Genomic DNA, 23,042 nt, shown 5'->3' with positions numbered 1-23,042 from the left:
GCTGTGTCTGGTTTTTGACTACCCTCTGACAGTATGTAAATGCAGATATATGCATTTGTCTGAAAAAGCACTGAAACTGGAAATTTTTATTTTTCAAAAATGTATTGTTGTCATGTTCAACAATGGTAATGTCAATGGGGATTAAACATATGTTCTTGGAAATGATTTACAGGCTTTACAGTTATAAAAATGATTCAAATAATAACAAAAAAATTAAAAATTAATAAATAAATTAAATTGCTAAATAAAATAGCAAATTCAATTCAATTTGGGCAATAAAGTAATATCAGCACTCGTACAGCCTCTTCAACATTGGGTATTACTCGGCCCACATGAGTGTTAAGCAGAGGACTACAGTTTGACAATTAATACAGCTGTTGGACAAGATCATTTTCCTTTGAGGCTTTTTGAGGTAGTTGTTTAGATTGCAACTATGCAGTTTATTTTAAAGAATAGTGCCTATTTTAAATAGTCAGAATTTTGGAGATTCCGGGTGTTGGCGGCCAGCTTGCTATACTGAGCAGGGCAAAGACAGTAGACATTTTCCCACAAGACGGTGACAGAAACAGCATTATAAGTCCTTATGGGAGAAACGCAAGATTTTTTCAGCATTTGTTTTAAACTACAGCTAAACAAATCATTACAGAACAGGTAAGTGACATTCTAAGTCGATGTCTCTCTTTTATATTTTGTATTGCTGTTTTTATATGATAGCAGTGTGGTAGTGTTTGTTTGCTTTGGCTTTTTCTGGGTTAAATACTGTGATATCCCGATTGCAACAGAGAAATACTAGAAAAAAAAACTTAAAATGTGAGCAAAATCACCTGTTTTGTCATCAATTTACACATTATGCAGAAGAATCATTCAAATACTAGTTCTAAAGTGACGTTTGAGAAGTAGCAATGGTTTCTGCTTTTCTGACGGTCAGTTGCAGATGTGGAAGAAAGTAGTTTCTCTTACTAAAGGGTTTTTTAGACTCTAATTTAGACTTTAATTTTCTTTTTATATACAAGATTATGAGTTCGAACTGTTGTATAAATGCAGTATCACACTCAAAGCAGTGCGATGTGGCTGTATATTGTCACTAGTGGGACACTAAGGCACTCGGCCTGCTGCCTCAATATATTGTGCTGATATACTGACATATCGCAATGCTACTCTTGTGATATTGCTCATATATATAATCCAGCCCAAAAAAAATAAGGTTAAGGACTTTCAGAGTATCTGCATCATTTTTAAATTCAAATCAAGATTATATTAAACAAAAAATATATGATTAAATATACAGTACAGTGCTCACTATTACTTTATCAGACATTTTTTTCTGATTAATCATAATAAACAATCATAATTTTAAAACGTTTTTTAAGGATCCACAAAAACACAAATTTGCAGAGAAGTCATTCATTTTTACTACACGTTTCTTTAATATTTAGCTTGACTAATCCATCAGCTGATATAGCTGGATACTGCATTTCAGGAGGAACAGTAATGGAAAAATTTCACAACTGTAATATATGTATTACTTGGTAACTTCTTAAATGTATAACTAATTAATTGTATCACTTATTTACATCACTTAAAATTATTAATGTCACTAATTTAAAAAAAATTAAGGCATTAAATAGCTATTAAAGTTGTCAATCTGAATTATGCAAATATAAGAAAACTCTTTTGCAAGCGGAAATCAAAAAGTGTTATATGCGAAAACTGCTTTTACATTGACTGATGGTTTCTGGTCACCAGCCTCGCTGAGAAATGCCTTTTTTATCCCTGCCTTCTCATTCAGATCTATCGAAGCCAATTGAGCTGTAATGAAATCTCTCCTCCCCAACATCACCGTGAATCTGTGTGAAGCATTAAATCCTAAATAAAGATGAACTGCTCCGAGACGCAGTTTAACAGGGATGTGGGAATAGCGAAAAGAGAGAAACTAAAAGAAGAACAAATCGGGTTTGATTTCTCACTTTGATCCAAATCAATGTGCATTAGTTTGAAAAGGCAGGACAGCTTATTTAAATTCAATTAACCAGACTACAAAAGCATGATTTGGTTTGTCAATGCCCATGGTAGTTCATTAAAACTGTCCGTGTAAAAACACAATATACAGGGAAAACCTCAAACAGTCCACTAGAGGAAACATCTGGAAGAACATAATTAAAAACACTGCATCGCTGATGGCCAAACATGAGGAATACATGTTAGATAGGAAAGTACACTGTGATTTATTTATTGTGTATTTAAATGTGAAATTGTGTACAGTGCAATATATATATATATATATATATATATATATATATATATATATATATATATATATATATATATATATATATATATATATATATATATATATATATATATATATATATATTCAGGGCTTGATATTAACTTTTTTGATAACCAGCCACTGTGGCTGGTAATTTTCCAACATTACTAGCCACTCGCCGTTTTTGCTAGGCACAATTCTGTTGTTGGGAAAATATATTTTATATGCATAAATTTGACTTTGACTCGCTAAAATGACTTGATTTAGACTTTGTTTTCTGTCCACAAGCGTCCTCATTAATTTCACTTTCTTTTTCTTTTTTTTTTGTGTATGAACTTGCTTAATGTGAATGAGAAAATGGGTTATGGTTTCGTAGTGTTGCATTGCAGTTAGTTTATTTCACATGACTTTTCAGGGGGCTCAACACTAAGGATTTACCAAATTTATCTCTGACCACACCAAAAATAAATAAAATAAAATAAATAAAAATGTAAATAATGTGTCAAAACAAGCTAAATATAGCTGTATACATAAACTTTTTTAATAATAATAATAATAATAATAATAATAATAATTGACATTTTAAAATAAGAATTATTGCTATGTATCTAAAACTCTGCACAGTAATCTGTCCTAGCTAAAGGTCACTTAAATCTTGTACAGTAAGCTATACATCAATGGGGAGTTAATCTCATATTAAAGCAATGTTATAGTAAAAATGATAAATAAACCATATTAACAAAAATAACAAAGCAAAAAAAAAAAAAAAAACGTGAAACGTGTGAAACTTGTGGTACTGAAAGGATGATCCTGTGCACAGTTAATATTAGTAATAGGTTCAAAGAATGGTTAAAGTGAAAGTGGCAACTGCTCCTGCTTACAAAAGGACAATTTTAAAAACATTTGGAGCTCTTGAAAGCAGCAGGACTGTGGGTGCACGATCATTGCTTTTTGTCTATTTCAAAGAGAACAGAACGGACCAGTTGTGTTTCCACGCATGGTTGTTTCACACAAGAAAATGTGAGCGCACATGCTTTTTAAACAGTTGCGCACATCACATCACCTGTGCTCGTAAGTGATTATCCTCTCATTCGGTATTCATCTGCTTTATTTTGCTTGTGCTTATTGTTGAATCCTGCTTTTAATGAAACTACAATTTAAAAATTATTTTCAAGCTGCCAAAGTGGCTAGTGGGAGCGTCTGTCTAACCCGCCAAAGGTGAAATCTACTGGGTGTTGGCAGGTGTTACTGTCAAGCCCTGTTTTGAGGATTTTGAGAATATCACCTATATTGACTGAGGAATTTAAATTATATATACAGTTATATACTAATAAAGAATTATTAGCCCTCCTGAATTATCAGCCCCCCTGTTTATTTTTTTCCCAATTTGTGTTGACCAATGATAAAAATTTCTAAACATAATAGTTTTAATAACTCATCTCTAATAACTGATTTATTTGATCTTTGCCATGATGACAGTACATTTGACTAGATATTTTTCAAGACACTTTTATACAGCTTAAAGTGACCTTTAAAGGCTTAACTAGGTTAATTAAGATAACTAGGCAGGTTAGGGTAAATAGGCAATTTATTGTAATATTTATTTATTTAATTTATTGTTTGTTCTGGAGACTATCGAAAAAATATATATAACCTAAAGGGGCTAATAATTTTGTCCTTAAAATATTTAAAAAAAAATAAAAAACTGCTTTCATTTTAGCCGAAATAAAACAAATAAAACTTTCTCCAGAAGAAAAAATATTATACTGTGAGACTGTGTAATTTTGCTTGCTCTGTTAAACATCATTCGGGGAATATTTAAAAAAGAAAAAGTAATTCAGAGGGCTAATAATTCTGACTTCAACTGTAGCTTTTTTTTTTACAAACAGATTTTATATAATTAAGTAATGAATGATTTGTGTGTGTGTGTGCGTGTTTTGTATAAAAAACTGGAATTATTTTTACCTATTATTTCCATATATTTATCATGTTCACTTTTTCAAATTTTTACAGTTGCTACACATTATAATACAATAATTCACAGCTTTAAATTGATATTTAAAAATCAATTAGCACAAAAAGCACATGCTAGACGCACATTGAGCTGTTTTACAGGACAAATTAGGTTTGACGTGACGTGATCCAAGTCAAGCTGACAGTAATGAACTAGTTTTGTGTGCCTGCTGGGTAAATGATGTCTGGTCTATTAGCACCTGAAATGTGATGGTGTGTGTGTGTGTGTTTACCCTCTGCCGTCCTCAAGGCTTCCTGTGAGCTGAGCGAAGTTCATTTGGTCTATTCGGAGACTGCGGGGCGACGACGGGGGCGATGTCTCACACTTGATGGTGGCCTTGTCCTCACGGGCCTCCACAGGGGACTGGGACAAAAACACCAACAAAATAAACATGATAGCGAGCTAATGACAGCACATACCTACAGTACTGCACACTGAACACACAGTACATCTAATAAATAAATACACACACAAACACCAATATTAAGTTTCATCCTCACATAAATTAATGACCTTACGACAGCATGTTCACTAATTTTCAAGGGTGGGTTTTCTATCAGTGTTAAAAAAGACAGTACAAATTAGATTGCTTACTGATGTAAAGAATTATGACGTTGTGATATACTCAGAATGATTAATTAACACCAAATGAAACAGCATATATAATGTATACAACTAATTTCATTATATGACACGATTTACAGGGTTTCTGCCAGTTAAATTTGAGAGTTTGAGAGAAGACCATTGTGAATGAAATTTTAGCTTTTGAGATTTAAGACTTTTTAAGACCCCACGGACACCCTGGATTTGGTGATTACATCTGCATTTCCACTGCACAGCGATGTTAAATTTGACAGCAAATTTTTATTCAGTTTCAGTCTCAGTCTTTTGAGAAAAATCCAATTTTAGTTTTAGTCTAGTTTTAATCAACTAAATTTCATAACAATTTTACTTGACTAATTCTACTCTAGATTTAATTTAACCAGAATTTAATTAAAATATTATATACATTTATTTATACAAAATATTCTAACTTTTAAATAACACAGTGTCACTAAAATCTTTTGCATTGAAGACCAACAATTAGTAATATGTAAAATTATGTTTCGACTACTGAAAATGCAGGATTTTGCAATTATTTAGTAAACCCTTTATTTTACCGTGGTAAACTACTAGCTACTACCACTAACTACTAGTTTCATGTCATTAAATCTTTGAAAGGGATTAAAATAGTTTAAGTCCACTCTGCAATGTCAGTCTTTACCAAGCTTTACTGTTGGTGTTGCAGTACATGGTGCCCAGCTGTATAGCAGTCAATAAGTAGAGTAATGACATATGACTGGCAAATAATAATTTGTTATCTTGGCTTTGATAGCTCACATGGAGGAATTCTAAAGTGAAAATGTACATGAAAAATAAAATTGCGCTTCACTTTAAGGCAGTTTCATTAGAATATTTAGTTTTCGTGAATAGAAACCTGTTCATCACGAAAATTCTAACAAAATTTTTTCATCAACGAAATTAAAACTACAGCACAGAAATCGCAAGCCCCTAAAAACTTTAAAATAAAAAACACTTCAAAGACAACTTTGAGGAACAAAACATAGAGTGCTCAGCATAAATGTGTACGGCCTCTTTTAAAAAAGCAATGTTTTTATTAATTTCACAGTGAATATAGCCAATAATTTGAGAGTTTGGTCACCTAACCTCTTTAGGAGTAGAAAGGTAATACATTTAAATTCAAATTAATTATTGCAAAAAAAATTTTATGTTTCTCTTGTTTTTTTAAAATTGTATTCAATATTTTTCTCCAACATATTTATTTGGGTGTTCTAATGTTTGGACATGAATCTTAAGTTTGTCCAAGATTAGCTGCAAAATTGTCTTCGGTACTGACTTACCTAATGCATTTGCACACATATATTATTGTAAAGCAGTATTTCTCAATCACGTTCCTAAAGGACCACCAGCTCTGCACATTTTGCGTTAATGTAATAATGTGTCTCAAGATGCGTTTTTCAGCGTTCTTGCGTCTTCGTGTTCAGTTCCAAAAACTCAAGACCACAAGCATGGAGCACGCGTCAAAGTTCCCAGATGTGTTCTTGATATCGATGATGCATGGATGCAGACTCGAGTATAAACTCGCTTGAGAAGTCCTAGAAGTCATTGCAACTGAATAAAGAAGTGAGGAGTAGCATTTTATACAGATTTATAATTAAAGTTCAGAGATATAACCTGTTTATCTGAGGAGTTTACCTAAATGAGAAACTGAAAGTTACATTATCAAAAATCTTAATGAAGTCATAAACACATTAAGGGTGTTTATTTGCTGTTAATTCATATTAAAATCTGTTTTATTTTGTATGTGCAAAGTATATATGTGTGGTTTTTGTGCATGTTATGTGTATATTTAAAAGGGTTAAAAAAATAAATAGATGTATGAATGCTGTAATGTTTAAATACTTTTCCGTAAAAAATATGTGAAGGTCATGTGACCATCAGAAAGAACGCAGCATCTCATTTGTCACAGGACACATGTTCTTGAGGTCTCCCGAGTTCATTCTTCCGAGGTGACCTGGCAAGACTGCTCTTCACGAGAACTCAAGTCTGTTCTCTGCGTTCTTGGAATTGAGAAACAGCCCTTAACCAAACACACCTGATTCAGATCATCAGCTAATCAGCACAGATTAAAAGGTTTGTAATGGTTGTGACAGACAAAGGAGACATCAAAACATGCAGTGTTGGTGGTCCTCCAGAAACGTGGTTGAGAAACACTGTCGTAAAGCATCCTGTAGAAAACAATAGTTTCAAACAGAGATCTGTGTACTCATTTATGCTGATCAAACTTTATTAAATAGCCACTCTGTAATTGGAATTATATGTTTCATACCAACAACTTTTCTTCCACGGCTAAAATAAAATGGATGTTTAAATGTGTGCAGGTCAGTAAAGCTTGAGAACCTTTAAACCTCAATGGACAAAAACAGGAGCAGGAGCAAGACCTCAACATGCAGCAATGTAATTGGCTGTCTGGCCTGTCACTCATGTATCTGTCGTAAGGTCAAATAGTACAAATAAACCGTTGTTCAGTGAAGACATTTAGAGATGAAGCCACACTTACAGCCACTCTCCTGCGGTGTTTCCTTAAATCACTAGGCTGAAGGGTTAGCAGGAAGAAAAAGACAGGGAAAAATGCAGGGTGACAGATGATTATGTGTTGTCAGTGTTAGAAAAAGGAGATTTAAAAAGGATAGTTCACCCAAAAAAATGAATTCTGTCATCATTTATTCAACCTTCACTTGTTCCAAATCTGATTTTATTTCTAAAAGATATTTTGATACGAGCTAAAAGCTGGTAGCAACTGACTTCCATACCATTTTGTTTCCTACTATGGAATTCGATGGCTACCGGTTTCCATTACAGTAGTCCCTCTCTATAAGGCGGTTCACCTTTCACAGCTTCTGATTTTTTTAGTTAAATTTGACATGCTTTTTTAAAGCCGATTGTGTTCTGCATCCTGATTGGCTGTAGACCATTGTCAATCAATCTCCTCTGTGTCTCATGTACCACACAGAATGCGTTCAGCATTACTAACATAAATTTCTGATCGCTAGCAGTGTGAGTTCTAACAAGGATGCAAAAAGGGTTGTAACTGTGTGCAGCAAGACCATCGTAAAGGGGGTCGCACACCAGATGTGCTGCGGCACACAGTGCTATGCTTTTTAAAATTGTAAGCATAGGTTTATGTCATAGATATATCCACAAGATATTGCATATGGACCCTGAGCAAGCATCAATACCGCCGCCACATCTGTACAGTGCTCCCAGTACAAATGTCATTCAATCGCACTCAGTCATAACTAAAGCTAATCAGAAGATGCTAGACTTTAGCGCAGCGTACAGGTGTAGCAAAAAAAAAAAAAAAAAAAAGCATAAAGGCAGAACATTTCATATAAGATTACGTTTTTTTGCAATTTTGTATCTTATGAACTTTTGTGCTCAAGTATTGATGATAATACAGTCTCTTACTGCACTGACCATAGACAAAGCAGCACCAACTTGCACTAAATACTGGGCTTATGCTAGTATTGTTAAATAAAATAAGCAAACAACGTAAATGAAATATGACAACAAGATGCTGCAGTGCCAGAAACTTGTATTATTGTCGGCTAAGTGAAAGAGTTGTACATAACGGAGATTCATTCACAAACGAATTGCTCCCTCTTTAAGAATCAAAAGCGAAAGCAGGAGAGGGGATGTGTTTCAGGGCACAGATTAGATCAAATTTACCAGGTAAGGAGAATAATACATCTCTGTGCACACACACACATGCAATGCCCGTGCAGTCACTTATCCATCAATGTAGAAAAGTGATGTAAAATTATCATTTTCATTATATAAAAAGTGATTGCATACTGACCACCGGGAAAACTCTCGATCATAGATATATCTATATATGTGTGTATCTCTAGCTCTGGATGGCCACAGTCATCCACTGCACGTCGGTCTCACATTCATTTCAAAGGAGTGCTATCCTGTACTAAAATGGCGGCTCCATTGAGGCGTTACTTCCAATACACAACAATAGCGCGGGCACTGTAGACACTGTTCGTATTTCCACTATGCCACAGAGCGCCATCTGAATAATTTCATTTTAAATAACATGCGAATGTGTGTGTTCCGTGTGTGTTACTTTTAACTGTCATGTGCGCAGCGCATGCGGTGTGCGATCCCCTAAAGGATGGAGTCTGCTTTAGTTTTGTGAATCAGTGACTGCAGGAAAAAGAACATTATGCTGGATGCCAACATTATTCACACAAAAGCTGACAGCGATAAATGTTTGCACCTGACAACAGGTTTTGATCTTGTAGTTTCATTCTACTGGACTTATTTTTCTATGAAAGTTTGAACTTTGAGAGCGTTTAAACAAGAGAGAAAAGTACGAAAATGTTAATGCTCGTCTGAGAAAAGTGTATCAAGTGTGTACCATTTTACAGCATTTTAACATCTATTTGTAAAGAAATAAAGCTGACTACTTCATGGATTTCGCCTATTGTGGGTTATTTTTACAAAGTAACTCCCGCGAATAACAAAGGACCACTGTATTCTTAAAAAATATCTTATTTTTCTCTTCAACAGAAAAAAATTTCAAACAGGTTTAAAACCAGTTGAGGCTGATTGAAGGGAATAAATGTTCATTTTTGGGTGCAAAATCCATTTAAGAACACTGTGAAAAATGCTGGGTTCCACACAATTCTTTAATTTTGTTGCAAAACATAATCATTTTGACAAATTAAGTGGTTTGAACATAAAAACTTAAGTTGTCCCCAAAAAAACCCTAAGAATTGTGTTGTTTCAACTCATTTTAAATAAGTAGTTTGAATAAGCAGCTTCAGTAATTTTTGAGTGAAGGTTAATAGGAAATCAAAGCTCTGTAAAAGATCACCAAGGTCATGATGCCCAACTCATGGGCGGTGGATCCGGACGTCAGTTTGGGTGTGGATCGGCCGCTGACAGGAGGTGATGAACTGGCGAGCGAGAGCGCAGTAACGGATGTAGGGATAGAGGAGCGCGGCCGCAGTGTCACATTCAGGCCGTCCATGCTGCCGCTGTTCACTCGACTCTCAATCTCATCCGCCCGGAGCTCTGCGGATTCCCTCTCCACCTGGATCATCCTGAAACAGAAGCAGAGAGATATGATTTTTACGAGCACTTTATTTACAAAAATTATTCAAATCCAATAATTAAGACAAACAGTCAAAGTTTACTATAACGTTTCATTAGTTTATGTATTTATTACATAAAACAAAAACAATACTTGTAAAGCGTTTATTAATCATAGTCCAATATTTACTAGTGCATTATTAAAATACAAGCGTATGCTTGTTAACATTAGTGAATGCACTGTGGGTTAGCAAGAAATAACAACGGACAACTGTATTTTTATTTCCTAACATGAACAAACACTGTAATAAATGTATTGTTCATGTCAGTAAATGCAGTAAGTAACATTAACTAATACAACCTTATTGTAAAGTGTTACCAAACATTATAATATTTCGATCAATTCATTTGTAAACAAACAACTCCTCAAAAACTACTCTTTAAATTTTTTTTTAAATATTAATTTAATTTATTAATTTTTAATAATTAAAATAAACTTTAGTTCTTGATTTAACCATGTTTTTAAAAAAACTAACACTATATGCTAGGACTGCCCAATTAATCGAAAAGTAATTAAAACTTTTCCAGGTCAATTTTTTCAATTACTTTCCCTACCGTGTGTGGAGTAAAGTGACCCTGCTCTGCTAAGGCTAATTTATACTTGTTTTATTATGATTTATAGTTATTATATAACTATATGTCACAGCGAAACATAGCACAAGCCTTGTGATAGGTCAGTTTGGTAGAGGTGATGAGGGTGGGCGGTGTGAAGAGCCACATTTTAGACAATGTGTGTTTTAATTTCAGTCGTTCATTGTAGATGCTTAACAAATAATCACAGATAGTAGATAGCGGGTGCATTTTTTTTGAAAATTAAGACATGCACCCTTCATTCAAAAATCCCTCACTTGTAATATGTGAGCAAATTTACTGTTCATAATTTACCAGTGAACTATGAGTGCCTAAACATGTAATAAATAAATAATCATTCATTAATTGTAATTGAATTAAAATGTTCAATTAATCGAGATTTTAGGCCAAATCGTCCAGCCCTACTATATGCTGTCCATTTCTCAGCTCAATTTAGTTTTTTACAAGAAAATCGCTAGGGGAAAGAGAGAGAGAGAGAAAGAGCCGCCAACAACTCCAACATTAAACACACACAAACATCCCTGGACAGCACAAACGCTCTACAGAACACACTTCTCTACAAAGCCAAACTCAAGTATCTCTGAAGAGCAGTAGGCACATCTGCTGTACTTTTTGCAAAAAAAAAAACAAAAAAAAAAAACATCTTTTTTTGTTGTTTTTGTACCACCAGCACATCATCAACTGGGAAAAACATCAAAAACAAAAAAGACACACCAAAAACACACCAGTTACAGTTGCCAGCAAATACTAAAATTGTAAAAAAAAAAAAAAAAAATACAACAAACCCCTGACAATATAACCAGCTAAACAATATCTTGTACATTGAACATTTAATATAGTGTTTTATCAAGAATGTTACACAATTACTGTGTACATACACATTATGAAAAGTAATGTCTATATACATGTATAGCGCATTTATCGTGTATGGCCATACACCCAAAGCACTTCACAATCATGATGGGGTCTATTCACACAACCACCGGTGTGCAGCATCCACTTGGATTATGCGATGGCAGCCACAGGACAACGGAGCCAGTGTGCTCACCACACAACAGCTATAAGTGGAGTGGAAAGATGATGCTAGAGCCAATTCAGTGGATGGGGGTGATTGGGAGACCATGATTTGTAAGGCCCAATGCAGGAAATTTGGCCAAGACACCGGGGTTACACTCCTACTCTTTAGGAGAAGTGCCATGGGATTTTTAATGACCACAGAGAGTCAGGACCTTGGTTTAACATCTCATTGGAAAGACTGCGCCCACTGACAGTATAGTGTCCCCTTCACTATACTGGGGCATTAGGACTTATGCAGACTGAGCGCCCCATGCTGGCCTCACCAACACCACTTCCAACAGCAACCTAGTTTTTCCGTGTGGTCTCCCATAAAGGTACTGACCAGGCTCAGTCCTGCTAAGCTTTAGTGAGTAACCGGTCTTGGGCTGCAGGGTAATATTATATATATAATATTATAAATATAATCAGTAAACCTATATTTATAGTTGTCACAATCACCAGCGATCTAATTCTGGCAGATAACTGGTAAAAACACAGATCTCTAAAGAACTACAAATCTGCTGTTACATGGACTACAGATCCAGTCATGCACCACACACTCACACCTGTTACGGTTGTCTGCTGATAACACACAGCTGAAGCTGTTCAGAACAGATGGCATGGACTTTGAAAGCAGCACAGACATAGTTGCTGATTCTTGTTTTTTGTTTTTGTTTTTTTTTTGTGATATTACAACGCGTTTGCTTTCGGTGTTTGACCCTTGCTTTGTTTTGTTTATTTAAGTTATCTGCTGCCTGCCTTCTGACCATCCGTCTGTTTATTGACCACAACTCAGGATTGCCCGTATACGTACATCTGTTTGTTCCTGTGTTGACCATTGCTTGCCTGACCATTCTCATAATAAATTCTTTAGTGTTTTATGACAACAGCTATTATTTGTACCTACGCTTTTTTGAATCATTCTTTAAACATTTTTTTTTCTGTTTTAAATATATGTTAAATCAACTATTATTATCAATCAACTTTTGTTCATATAGCACTTTTCAACAACCACGGTTGACCAAAGTGCTTTACACAAGTAAAAGCTAATTATGCAACACAACATTGGTGAAATGTATGGAATATTTAGAGATTTCAAGCATAATTACATGAAATAATCTGTATAATCACATTAATTAATTTGTATAATTGTATTGATAACCTATATAAATGCAGTAATAATTTTAAAAAATGAAAAAATATTCACTGTATATATATATATATATATATATATATATATATATATATATATATATATATATATATATATATATATATATATATATATATATATATACAGTGTATAGTTACAAGTTAAAATAATATAATGCATCAATTTTTAGTCCTATATTACATCCTACAATACATTAAAAGGTTTATAAGGTGAAACCATAAATTGCTACGTATTTAAACTTTTAAGTGTGGCTATAGTTATTTATAAAAAACTAAAAAAAAACTAAAATGCATTGCTAATAGTCCTCCTACTTCCTCTCCTACTTTTGATATATGTTAGTATTCATGCAGTGGAAGTGTAGTCTGAGTGTAGATGAGCTAAACCCACAGCTCCAGTCGTGAGTCATCGCTATCTTGCACACTTCTGCACATTTCAGGTGATAGTTCTGCTTCTGTCTGCCATTTATATTCATCCACCACTCGGAATCAATCAGCATGATGGGCAGATTCAACTTACAGGCTCACAAATTTTGTCATATGTGACAGATGTTCAACCGCCAAGGCTTTATGCTGCAAAAAGGGATCCAGACAGTCTCCTATCAGGACAAGCTTCAGAAGACTGTTTGGATTTAGTTTGAGGTTTTCAGCCCATCTGACAGTTTCTGTTACCATTCTGGTTATATCTGCGGTCTGCCAGAGACACAGCTGAGCTCTTTTACTCTGCTTGCAGTCATTCACAAATTGAAAAAAAAAATAAAAAAGTCAGTGAGTTTGAGAAGAAAGTTAGCTGTAACTGACCATCCTTTTAAAGATTGTGCTCAATTGAGAGTGTGTTTAAAGTCCACATCAAATCAAAATTTACAATGCTTATTTTGCTAGCTCACATTGTTCACATCAACCAGGTTAACACACTGAAAAAAAGTTTGTTTTGGTAATCTTCAATCAATCAAATATGACCATTTGCTTCCACGTTTGGAGTGGTGGTCCTTCTGTTGATGTTAACCAGAGGGCTTCTATAGCAACTGTATATCAATAACATTAACCAAGCCACTCTTACATTAGTTTGCTCTGAGCCATAGAAGAGAATGTCCAAAACATTTGATCGTCACATGATTCGTGTAGACTCAAATAGTTACAAAAAGTGCTGGCAGTTAATTCAAATCATGTTAAAACAAATACAATCTATTTTAAAACATTTGCATCTTTAAAAAGTGGAAAACTAATCTCCAACTGTAACTTAGCTGCTAATTGCTAGGTGCTACATTCCAAGAACTTTTGAGAGGCTTCATGAGCCAACATTGCAGTTGAAAAAAAAATAAAAATTGGTTCATTGAAGCCAATGGACCTCGTGTTCATGTGGGTTTCCTCCGGGTGCTTGGGTTTCCGCCACAAGTCCAAAAACATGTGGTATAGGTGAATTGGGTAAGCTAAAGTGTCCTTAGTGTATGTGTGTGAATGGGTTTGTATGGATGTCCGCTGCCTGAAACAATTGCTGGATAAGTTGGCGGTTCATTCCGCTGTGGGGACGCCTGATTAATAAAGGGACTAAGCCGAAAAGAAAATAAATGAAAGAATGAATAAATGAATGAAGCCAATGGAGTTGTCACAACTTTCTTTAGGGCTCTTAGTTTAATATAAATTAATTATGTGTGCAGGTTATTATAGACCCATCCCTTAATGTAGCCATTTTTAGGGTTCAATTCAAAACAACCTGATATTTTTTAGCCTTTACTTCATTATTAGCTAGCCTTTATATTCTACTTCACTGAAAATCAAATATGCCTCCCAATGACTTTAGGATACCAAGTTGGAAAAGGTTAGATGCTCTTGAAAAACTAAATTCTTGAAAGAGGCAATGTTTATAACTTACTTTAACTCTCTTAACATCTTGCCTTCCATTTAATAGATGCACTGTCCTTCCTTTTTAGTTTATTTATTTCATGGTAATTTAATATTTGTTTGTTTTTAACTATTATCTTATACTGTTTAATTGTAAATATTTATCCACTTTTATTACTCTTGTTTTTATTTTTCTTTCTCCTTAATTATTAATATTATTATTATTATAATTTTTTTGTAAACAAACAATAAAAAATTTAACATAAAAGAATTGCGTACAACAGAAAGCCACTACTTAATATTCAGTTTCAATTGGAAGCAGATCAACATACTGAAATAAAAGTCTTAGCAACATCCGGGTTATGTGGCCTTTAAAGCACCTACTCGAATTTGTAATAAGAGAATGTTCGAGTTTACAGAAGTAACCCTTCGTTCCCCGAGGAGGGGAACGGAAGTGCTATAAAGTGTATTTGATTTGAAAATCCACACATGGGAGAACTATTGAAAAAGCCATAATGACTGCACCTTACCAACACCCCCGATGAGGTGATAGTCAAGCAAGCGTGACGCATCCACATCATGGGAGGTGCGGTCCTCCAACGTGTCTTTGGCCCTAATTTATCCTACTACAACAGAAGTTTTACTGATTTAGATATATTTTTGCGAAGTCGTGAGCGTCTAGAAAATTCTAGGAAAATACGACAGTACGTTGTGAAGTGTGCAATCCCAATAGGGAGGACGCTGCGGAGGCCATCTGTTACCCAAGGGGGGATAGATTGCAGAATTTACACATGGACTAGACCTAAGAAGGGGGAGTACGCATAGAAAAAAAGTGGTTAGCAAGAGGGAAGACACGGGTCCACCCGGGGGGGGGGACTTAACCGTGGCGGAATAAGCATATGGGATCACCTAGTGGGGATCACGCATAGCAGGCACCTATACCCAAAATGCGGGCTGACCAGCGGGCAGACCTACAACGTAGTGGGCCAGCAGGTGACTCCTCCGCTGAGTCAGTGCTGGGGGCCACGGAGGAAGCTGCAGGGCTCACCAGAGGGGGAACTTTACTGACAGATAAAAAGGCGCACGTACCTTCGTGTTAGGGAGAATGGCGCAGCAAGCGTGTTTCAACACCCTACCGAGTTGTTTCCTCAATCACCAAGGGTTACCCTATACCCTTGAGGAAACCGGCTCCACTCGCAGATTGTAAAACCTTGCAAATGTGTTGGGTGTCGCCCAGCCCGCAGCTCTACAGATGTCTGTTAGAGAGGCGCCGCGTGCGCGCGCCCGAGAGGATGCGAAGCTCCGAGTGGAGTGAGCGTGCACTCTCGGGGGACGCGGTTCACCTCGGCTCTGATAAGCGAGAGAATGGCATCCACAATCCAGTGGGAAAACTTAATTTCGATACGGCACTTCCCTGCTGCCGACCGCCATAACAGACGAAGAGCTGCTCAGATGATCTAAACTCTGAGTGCGGTCCGGATAATACGCAAGACGCGAACTGAACAATAAAGAAAGGGCTGGGTCTGCCTCCTCCGGAGGCAGCGCTTGCAGGCTCACTACCTGGTATTAAAACGGAGTGGTAGGAACCTTGGGCACATATCGCGGGCAGGGTCTCAGAACGTGAGAGAAAGCCAGCCCAATTACAGGCACAAGTCACTGACCGAAAAAAATGCCTCCAGGTCCCCGACCCGCTAATCGATATCAACGCCACCAGCAGAGCTGTCTTCAGGGACAGAAAGATACTGAGTCGAGGATCGAAGGGATCTTACGCGACTCGTGTAACGAGGGAGAGATCCTAAGAGGGCATGAGAGGGGGAGGGGTGGATTATTTCGCCTAGCGCCCCTGAGGAACCGGATGATGAGGTTATGCGTTCCCACGGTGCTGCCAGCCACCGCGTCATGAGAGCGGAGATGGCAGCCACGTAACCTTGAGTGTGGAGGGCGACAGCCTGCTCTCCAGCTTCTGTCGGCGTAAAGAAAGCACAACGCTGATCTGGCAAATTACGGGGGTCTTCTCTGTGAGAGACGCACCATTCAGTGAATAGACTCCACTTCAGGGCATAGGCACGCTCGAGGAGGGGGCTCTAGCCCGAGTGACGGTAATAGCCACCGCAATCGGAGGTTACCTAAGTCTTCTTCGTGTCTAAGGACCTCCAAAGATCGGCGAGGGTGCCAGATGGTGCCCTGTTCCTGAGAGAGTAGGTGCTCTCTTGAAGGGATCTGCCAGGGGAGGGCTATCGCGAGGAGGGAGAGCTCTGACATCCAGGTCCGGTTAAGCCAGAGGGGCGCAACCAGCAACCTGTTCCTCGTCCTCCCTGACCTTGCACAGTAACTGCGCGAACAGGTTCACTAGGGCAAACGCGTATTTGCGCATTCCCCGAGGCCAGCTGTAAGCCAGTGCATCCGTGCCGAGAGCACTCGGTCAGGGAAAAGAACAACTGGCAATGAGCGATCTCGGGGGAAGCAACAGATTGATCTGGGCTTCCCCGAATCGCGGCCATATCAGCTGAACAGACTCGGGGTGGAGTCTCCATTCTCCAGGACGTAAGGCTGTCGTGAGAGCGCATCGGCTGCACGGTTGAGCTTGCCTGAATATGAATGGCGTGCAGCGATTACAGCCGCGGATGACTCCTGAGGAGCAGACGGCGGGCGAGCTGAGACATGCGGCGAGAGCGCATACCCCCCATACGGTTGATATATGCCGCCGCCACCGTACTGTCTGTCCTGACCAGAACGTGTTGCCACTCTAGCACCGGAAAAAAACGGTGGAGAGCGAGGAACATTGCCAACAGTTCCAGGCGATATGCCAATGCAACTGGGTACCTTTCCAGGTCCGCAGTCGCATGCCCGCAACGCACAGCGCCCCAGCCCGTGTTGGAAGCGTCTGCTGAAACGACAACAAGACTGGACGCCTGTCCTAGAGGCACTTAGTCCTGTAGGAATGAGGGGTCGCTCCAAGGGCTGAGGGCGCGGCGACACAGCGCAGTAACAGAGACTCGGTGTGCGCGCGCGTGCCATGCGTGTCTGGGGACTCGATCGTGAAGCCAGTGCTGATGTGGTTTCATATAGAGTAATGCGAGCAGCTAGAAGCGGCTGCAGATGCCATATGCCCCAGGAGCCTCTGAAATAGTTTCAGTAGGACCACTATTTTACTGTCGAGCTCTCTCAGACAGTACAGCATCAGCTGAGCGCGCTCTCCGGAGAGGCGCGCTGCCATGGTGACCGAGTCCAGCTCCAGCCCGAGAGAAGAGACCCTCTGCACGGGGGCGAGTTTGCTCTTTTCTCGGTGGACCTGAAACCCCAACAGGTGGAAGTGCCAAGCACTTTGTCTCTGTGCATAATCAATTGCTCCGAGAGTGGGCAAAAATCAGCCAGTCGTCAAGAAAATTGAGTATGCAGATGCCCGCGAGCCGAAGGGGTGCTAAAGCACCCTCCGCGGGCTTGGTGAGGACCCGCGGAGACAGAGAGAGCCCGAAGGGGAGGGCTTGTATTGCCAAGCTCGACCTTCAAACGCAAACCGCAGAAACTGACGGTGGCAAGGAAGAGTGGAGACATGGAAATACGCGTCCATCAGGTCTAATGCTGCAGACCAACCCAGAGGACGAACGCACTGGAGGATGTGCTTCTGCGTGAGCATTCTGAACGTCAGCTTGTGCAGACAGCAGTTCAAAACGCGCAGATCTAGGATTGGCCGTGACCCACCGCTCTTTTGGGCACAATGAAGTGTGGGCTGTAAAACCCGCTCTCCATCTCGGCTGGAGGGAGCGGCTCCATTGCATCCTTCGCCAGGAGGACAGCAATCTCCTTTCGTAAGACAGAGGCGGACAGGGGGCTGACCCTGGTGAATACACACCCGTGACTTGGGAGGTCGTTTCGCGAACTGAATCGCATAGCCGAGTCTGATTGTGTGTATGAGCCACCGCAAAGAGCTGGCCCGCGCTAACCAGGCAGGCAGAGCTCTCGCTAATGGACTCATCGCTAGAATCGCTGACGTACCAGCAGTGGGGCAGCGCGGAGTGGGTGTGCTGATCCGGGAAGCACGCGGGTCCCACGGAAGAGCTGGAGGTGAGAGATTTGCTCTTACTCCGCACCCAAGCTCCGGAGGGGAGGCTTGAGGGGTGGGAGAAAAGAGACCGTCCTACCAGCGCTCGTGAGCCACTGTCGAAACGCACCGAATCTGCAAGCTAGAAACAAAGCGTCCCAGACTGGCAGATTTCGGGCTGTCACATCCGGGGAAGTGGAAAAGTGCTCTTTCATGATGTTTTCATGGCAGTAAAAAGTGCCGTTAGAAATTGGGCCCCGCCCTCTAGTGGGGAAAGAGCAAGTTCCCTCTTCTCCAGATAACCTGTCCCAGGGACGCTTCGCAGTCCGTTGCCGGACTTAGCGGCGTTCTGGGCAGGGGGGGCTGCCTGCTTCCGAGGTGCTCGACGCGCTCGCTTTGCCAGAGGCGTGTGCGGGAGCGGTGCAGCTCTCGTAGGCAGGCGCCTTCGGCGAGGAGCAGGTATGGATGGCATGGCAGGCGGAGCAGGCTTACGGACCGCCGATAAGACATCACCATCAGACTGCTCTATCACCGCCTCGAATTCCTGGGTGAATTCACAGACGGTGTCGCCGAACATGCCAGCTTGGGATATGGGAAAGTCAAGAAAGCAGACTTTGTCGACTTCGCGCATATCAGCTGGGGGAGGCGCTCCTGGATCACTAGTGTGGACATCGTCCTCCCCAATGCACACGCAGTGGACTTAGTAGTCCGAAGAGCTTAGTCGGCGGTGCGAAGCTCATAAGACTGGGTTGGACCCACCCTCGTGCAGCTCGGCCAGCGCCTGCGCTTGGTAGCGCTGGTAGGTGGCTATCACATGCAAGGCGGAAACAGCCTGGCCCGCAGCCTTGTAAGCTCTAGCTCCGAGGGAGGCAGATAACTTACAGGCTTTGGATGGAAGACGAGGCGGACCCCGCCAAGAAGAGGCGCCGCGAGGATTAACCGCCATCGCGCACTCAACCTGAGGAATCGCCACATACCCCCTGGCCGTTCCTGGGGGTATGTGGCAATGAAGCACACCTGTGCAAGCTTACGCTGCCAATTCATTGCATTCATTGGCCCGTTCAATACTCTTTCAGAAAAGCGGCTTCTGAACCGAAACCTCCTATTTGTGGATTTTCAAATCAAATCCACTTCATAGCACTGAAGTTCCCCAACCGAAGGGGAACTGAATGTTAGACATGTTCCAATACTTAGTTCCTCTGCAATTTAGTGACATCTATCAATGCCAATAATCTTTGCCATAATTTTAATAAAAAGTACAAACACAGATAAAGTGTTAAAAAAAAAACAACAACAAATGGTTGAGTGAAGATGTTTAGGTAAAGGGCTTTATACAATTAGGTTGGACATTAATCATACTAGAAAAGTAAAGCATGTTATCTGTGACAAGTCTGATGGGGTCATTAGGATAGTGACAGAATGAACATAATGAAGCATCATTAAAAGGATAGTTTTTAATTTTTCAACAAATCAAATGTTTTTGTTTAAAGAAAGTCATGAGAAAAAGTAGCAAACATTTTATTAACATTTCATATATATTGTAGCTATTATAGACTATTATAGTTGCTCAAAAAATAAAAATACTTAGAACTCATTTGTGTTTTTTAATGAATCAACAGTGTTAGACTGAAACATACAGACATTTAGGAAAAGTCAGGGTTCTATAGTTATATCCGTTTTACTTTTAACAAATTTATTAAATTTAAAGTGTTGGTAGGGCTATAATTAGGAGACAAATGTAGTGAAATTAAAAGTGTGGTGACTAAACTGATGTATTAAAACTTTGTGAAAGAAAAGAGCTTCTCTTCTGCTGATCATCTCCTGATAGTGTGGATCTGAGCTGAAATTCTTTAGCCACATCAGCTCAGATTTGGTCTCATGCTAATCATAATATCAGTAAAACTGGAAGTATTCCCAAAATTAAAGCAGATAAAGAGCTTTTCTAAAAATCTTTTCACATTGAGGGGTAATACAAATTAGTGAAATAAGTGCTCTTTAAGATGATAAAATGAAAATGACCTAGATTCAGTACTTTCAGAGCATAATATGAAACAATAATAAAAAGTATAAATGACTCTGGGTTGTTAAACTATAAGAAAAAAGAATTAGAGTACATCATGTTTGTACTCTTTCTGTATATGTCTGTACTTTCCAAAGACAAAATGACATATTTTAGATGAAGACTCGTTTAGGGTCATGTAATTGTCTGGTTACTGTTAGACAGAGTATGTCTAGCTTTAGATCGGTTACTGAAATATACAACACTATTACTTCAAATGAATTACACTAGTGAGTGAGTGACACTAAAATATTACTAATTATTATGCCAAAGCCTCCACCTTTCCCTTTAAGATGAGGCTTGTGCTTATAATGATAAAAACAAGTTAAACAAAACAAATTAACATGAAAATTATTTGGCAAAAACAAGTGCATCCAAAATCTCATACTCTTTTACAAACATAGTAGGTAAAAAAAGTTGAACAAAACTTCAAAATAAAAAAGTGGCAAATATTTTTCCATATTATTATTCCCAACCTGATCTCCTCATTGATGGCATCCAGCTGTTCTTGGAGCATGAGGGCAAGCGTCTGGGCGTCTGAGTGCCCGCTGGGGGACAGTATATCGGCTGAGCTGAATATGGTCTCCCGGTCTTCATCGTCCAAGTCAGAGAGCTCAGTGTCGCTTCCCATCAGGTGAGTACGGCTGGCCCGCAAGCTGGATGGTTGAGAGCGATCCCAGTCCTGCTCCACCATTGGAAGGATCTGGGACGAAGAGATGAATTAAAGCACAAATCAACATTTAAAGGGTTTTTAATCAGACTTCCAGATTTGAGTGTTTCAGTAACACATGATTATGCTATGAACATGTTTTGTTGAAAATGAGAAAACCTGGAACTTAACTTACAGTGAACACATCCAATGGGGCAGAAATCAAGAAAAGAGAGAAAAAAATCATTATTTGATTATTAGTTTAGAAAAAGGCTACTTGATCCTGAAATGCACCAGTTATACCAGTGCTCATACCTAGAAAGCATTTTTGTGTTTAAAAGATGTCTAATAGATGGCCAAACAAACTGTATACATTTTGGCTAAAACAAGGCTAAATTTAGACTGTCAGTGAAAATCTAATGTTTACAATATATATCTAACAATAGTTCAAGAAATACACTAGTCTAATTAAATGTCTATTAAACTGTCTATTAAATGTATATTTAAGACGAAATTGCTTTGTTTGTATATTGTATGCCCATGCTAGAGCAGAGAAGAGAACTGTCAGAGAAGTTGTGCTCGGTTTACAAGCTGTATTTGGTAGATCAAATCATAAGTAGACATGAGATACACGTTGCTGTTTACACATAGTTTAATCTTTCTTTTGTCCACTTTGAACTACTTTAAGGAATGGGTCTATTGGTGGGTGTATGCATGTTTTTTTTTTCTGATGGCTGTATCCAATATTGTGAAATAATTATAGGTGGGCATAGATTATTTTTAAAATCTAGATTAATCCCATTGTAATATTAAAATTAATTTAAATTACAGTTTTTTACAATTGCTATGACACTTTTATCAATACATTTAACACGTTTCCTAAACTCTTAACACAGTTAGCACAACATCCGTCTTCGTGGGCTATACAATTAACACATTTCTTGTTGTTTTGACACAAAATGCATCCAGTTAACACAAATTTAAAATGCTTTAACTTCTTTTACACACAAGCACAACCAAGAACAAAACAATGTAATTTTACAGTCAAATTTACAAATGCTTTAACACAGTATGTCAGAACAGATAACACCATGTTCTAAACAGAAATTATACAGGATAAGGTCAAAGTGAACAGCTGTTCTAATTGTGAATTGAAACACAAATATATTCCCTGTATTTTATTGAATTGCCAATGCGAAACATCATATTGCGGTTATATAAATAAATAAACAAATAAATGTGTGTATATATATATATATATATATATATATATATATATATATATATATATATATATATATATATATATATATATATATATACATATATATATATATATATATTTATATATATATATATATATATATATATATATATATATATATATATATATATTTATTTTATACATATATTTTATACATATGTATATGTATATATATATATATATATACATATATATATATATATATAACCGCAATATGATGTTTCTCATTGGCAATTGAATAAAATACAGGGAATATATTTGTGTTTCAATTCACAATTAGAACAGCTGTTCACTTTTGACCATATATTTCTTTATTTATTTATATAACCGCAATATGCTATTTCTCATTGGCAACTGAAAAA

The 23,042-nt window shown here is 38.2% G+C and overlaps 1 protein-coding gene across 40 annotated transcripts in view; it reads right to left on the bottom strand.

The window, feature by feature from the left end:
- Nucleotides 1–23,042, bottom strand: part of ppfia4 (PTPRF interacting protein alpha 4) — a 205,733-nt gene that overhangs the window by 23,881 nt on the left and 158,810 nt on the right. For 12 of the 40 annotated variants that reach the window (XM_009305992.5, XM_073915337.1, XM_073915341.1 and 9 more), the window contains 4 exons: nt 21,244–21,449; nt 9,730–9,958; nt 7,405–7,440; nt 4,516–4,646 (listed from right to left, as the gene is read on the bottom strand). In XM_009305992.5, the coding sequence (XP_009304267.1) occupies nt 4,516–4,646; nt 7,405–7,440; nt 9,730–9,958; nt 21,244–21,449 (602 nt within the window). 40 annotated transcript variants of the gene reach the window in all.

Source organism: Danio rerio, chromosome 11 (assembly GCF_049306965.1).
Source record: "Danio rerio strain Tuebingen ecotype United States chromosome 11, GRCz12tu, whole genome shotgun sequence".
NCBI classification, from domain to species: Eukaryota; Metazoa; Chordata; class Actinopteri; order Cypriniformes; family Danionidae; genus Danio; species Danio rerio.
This window is presented reverse-complemented; position numbering and strand designations above follow the sequence as displayed.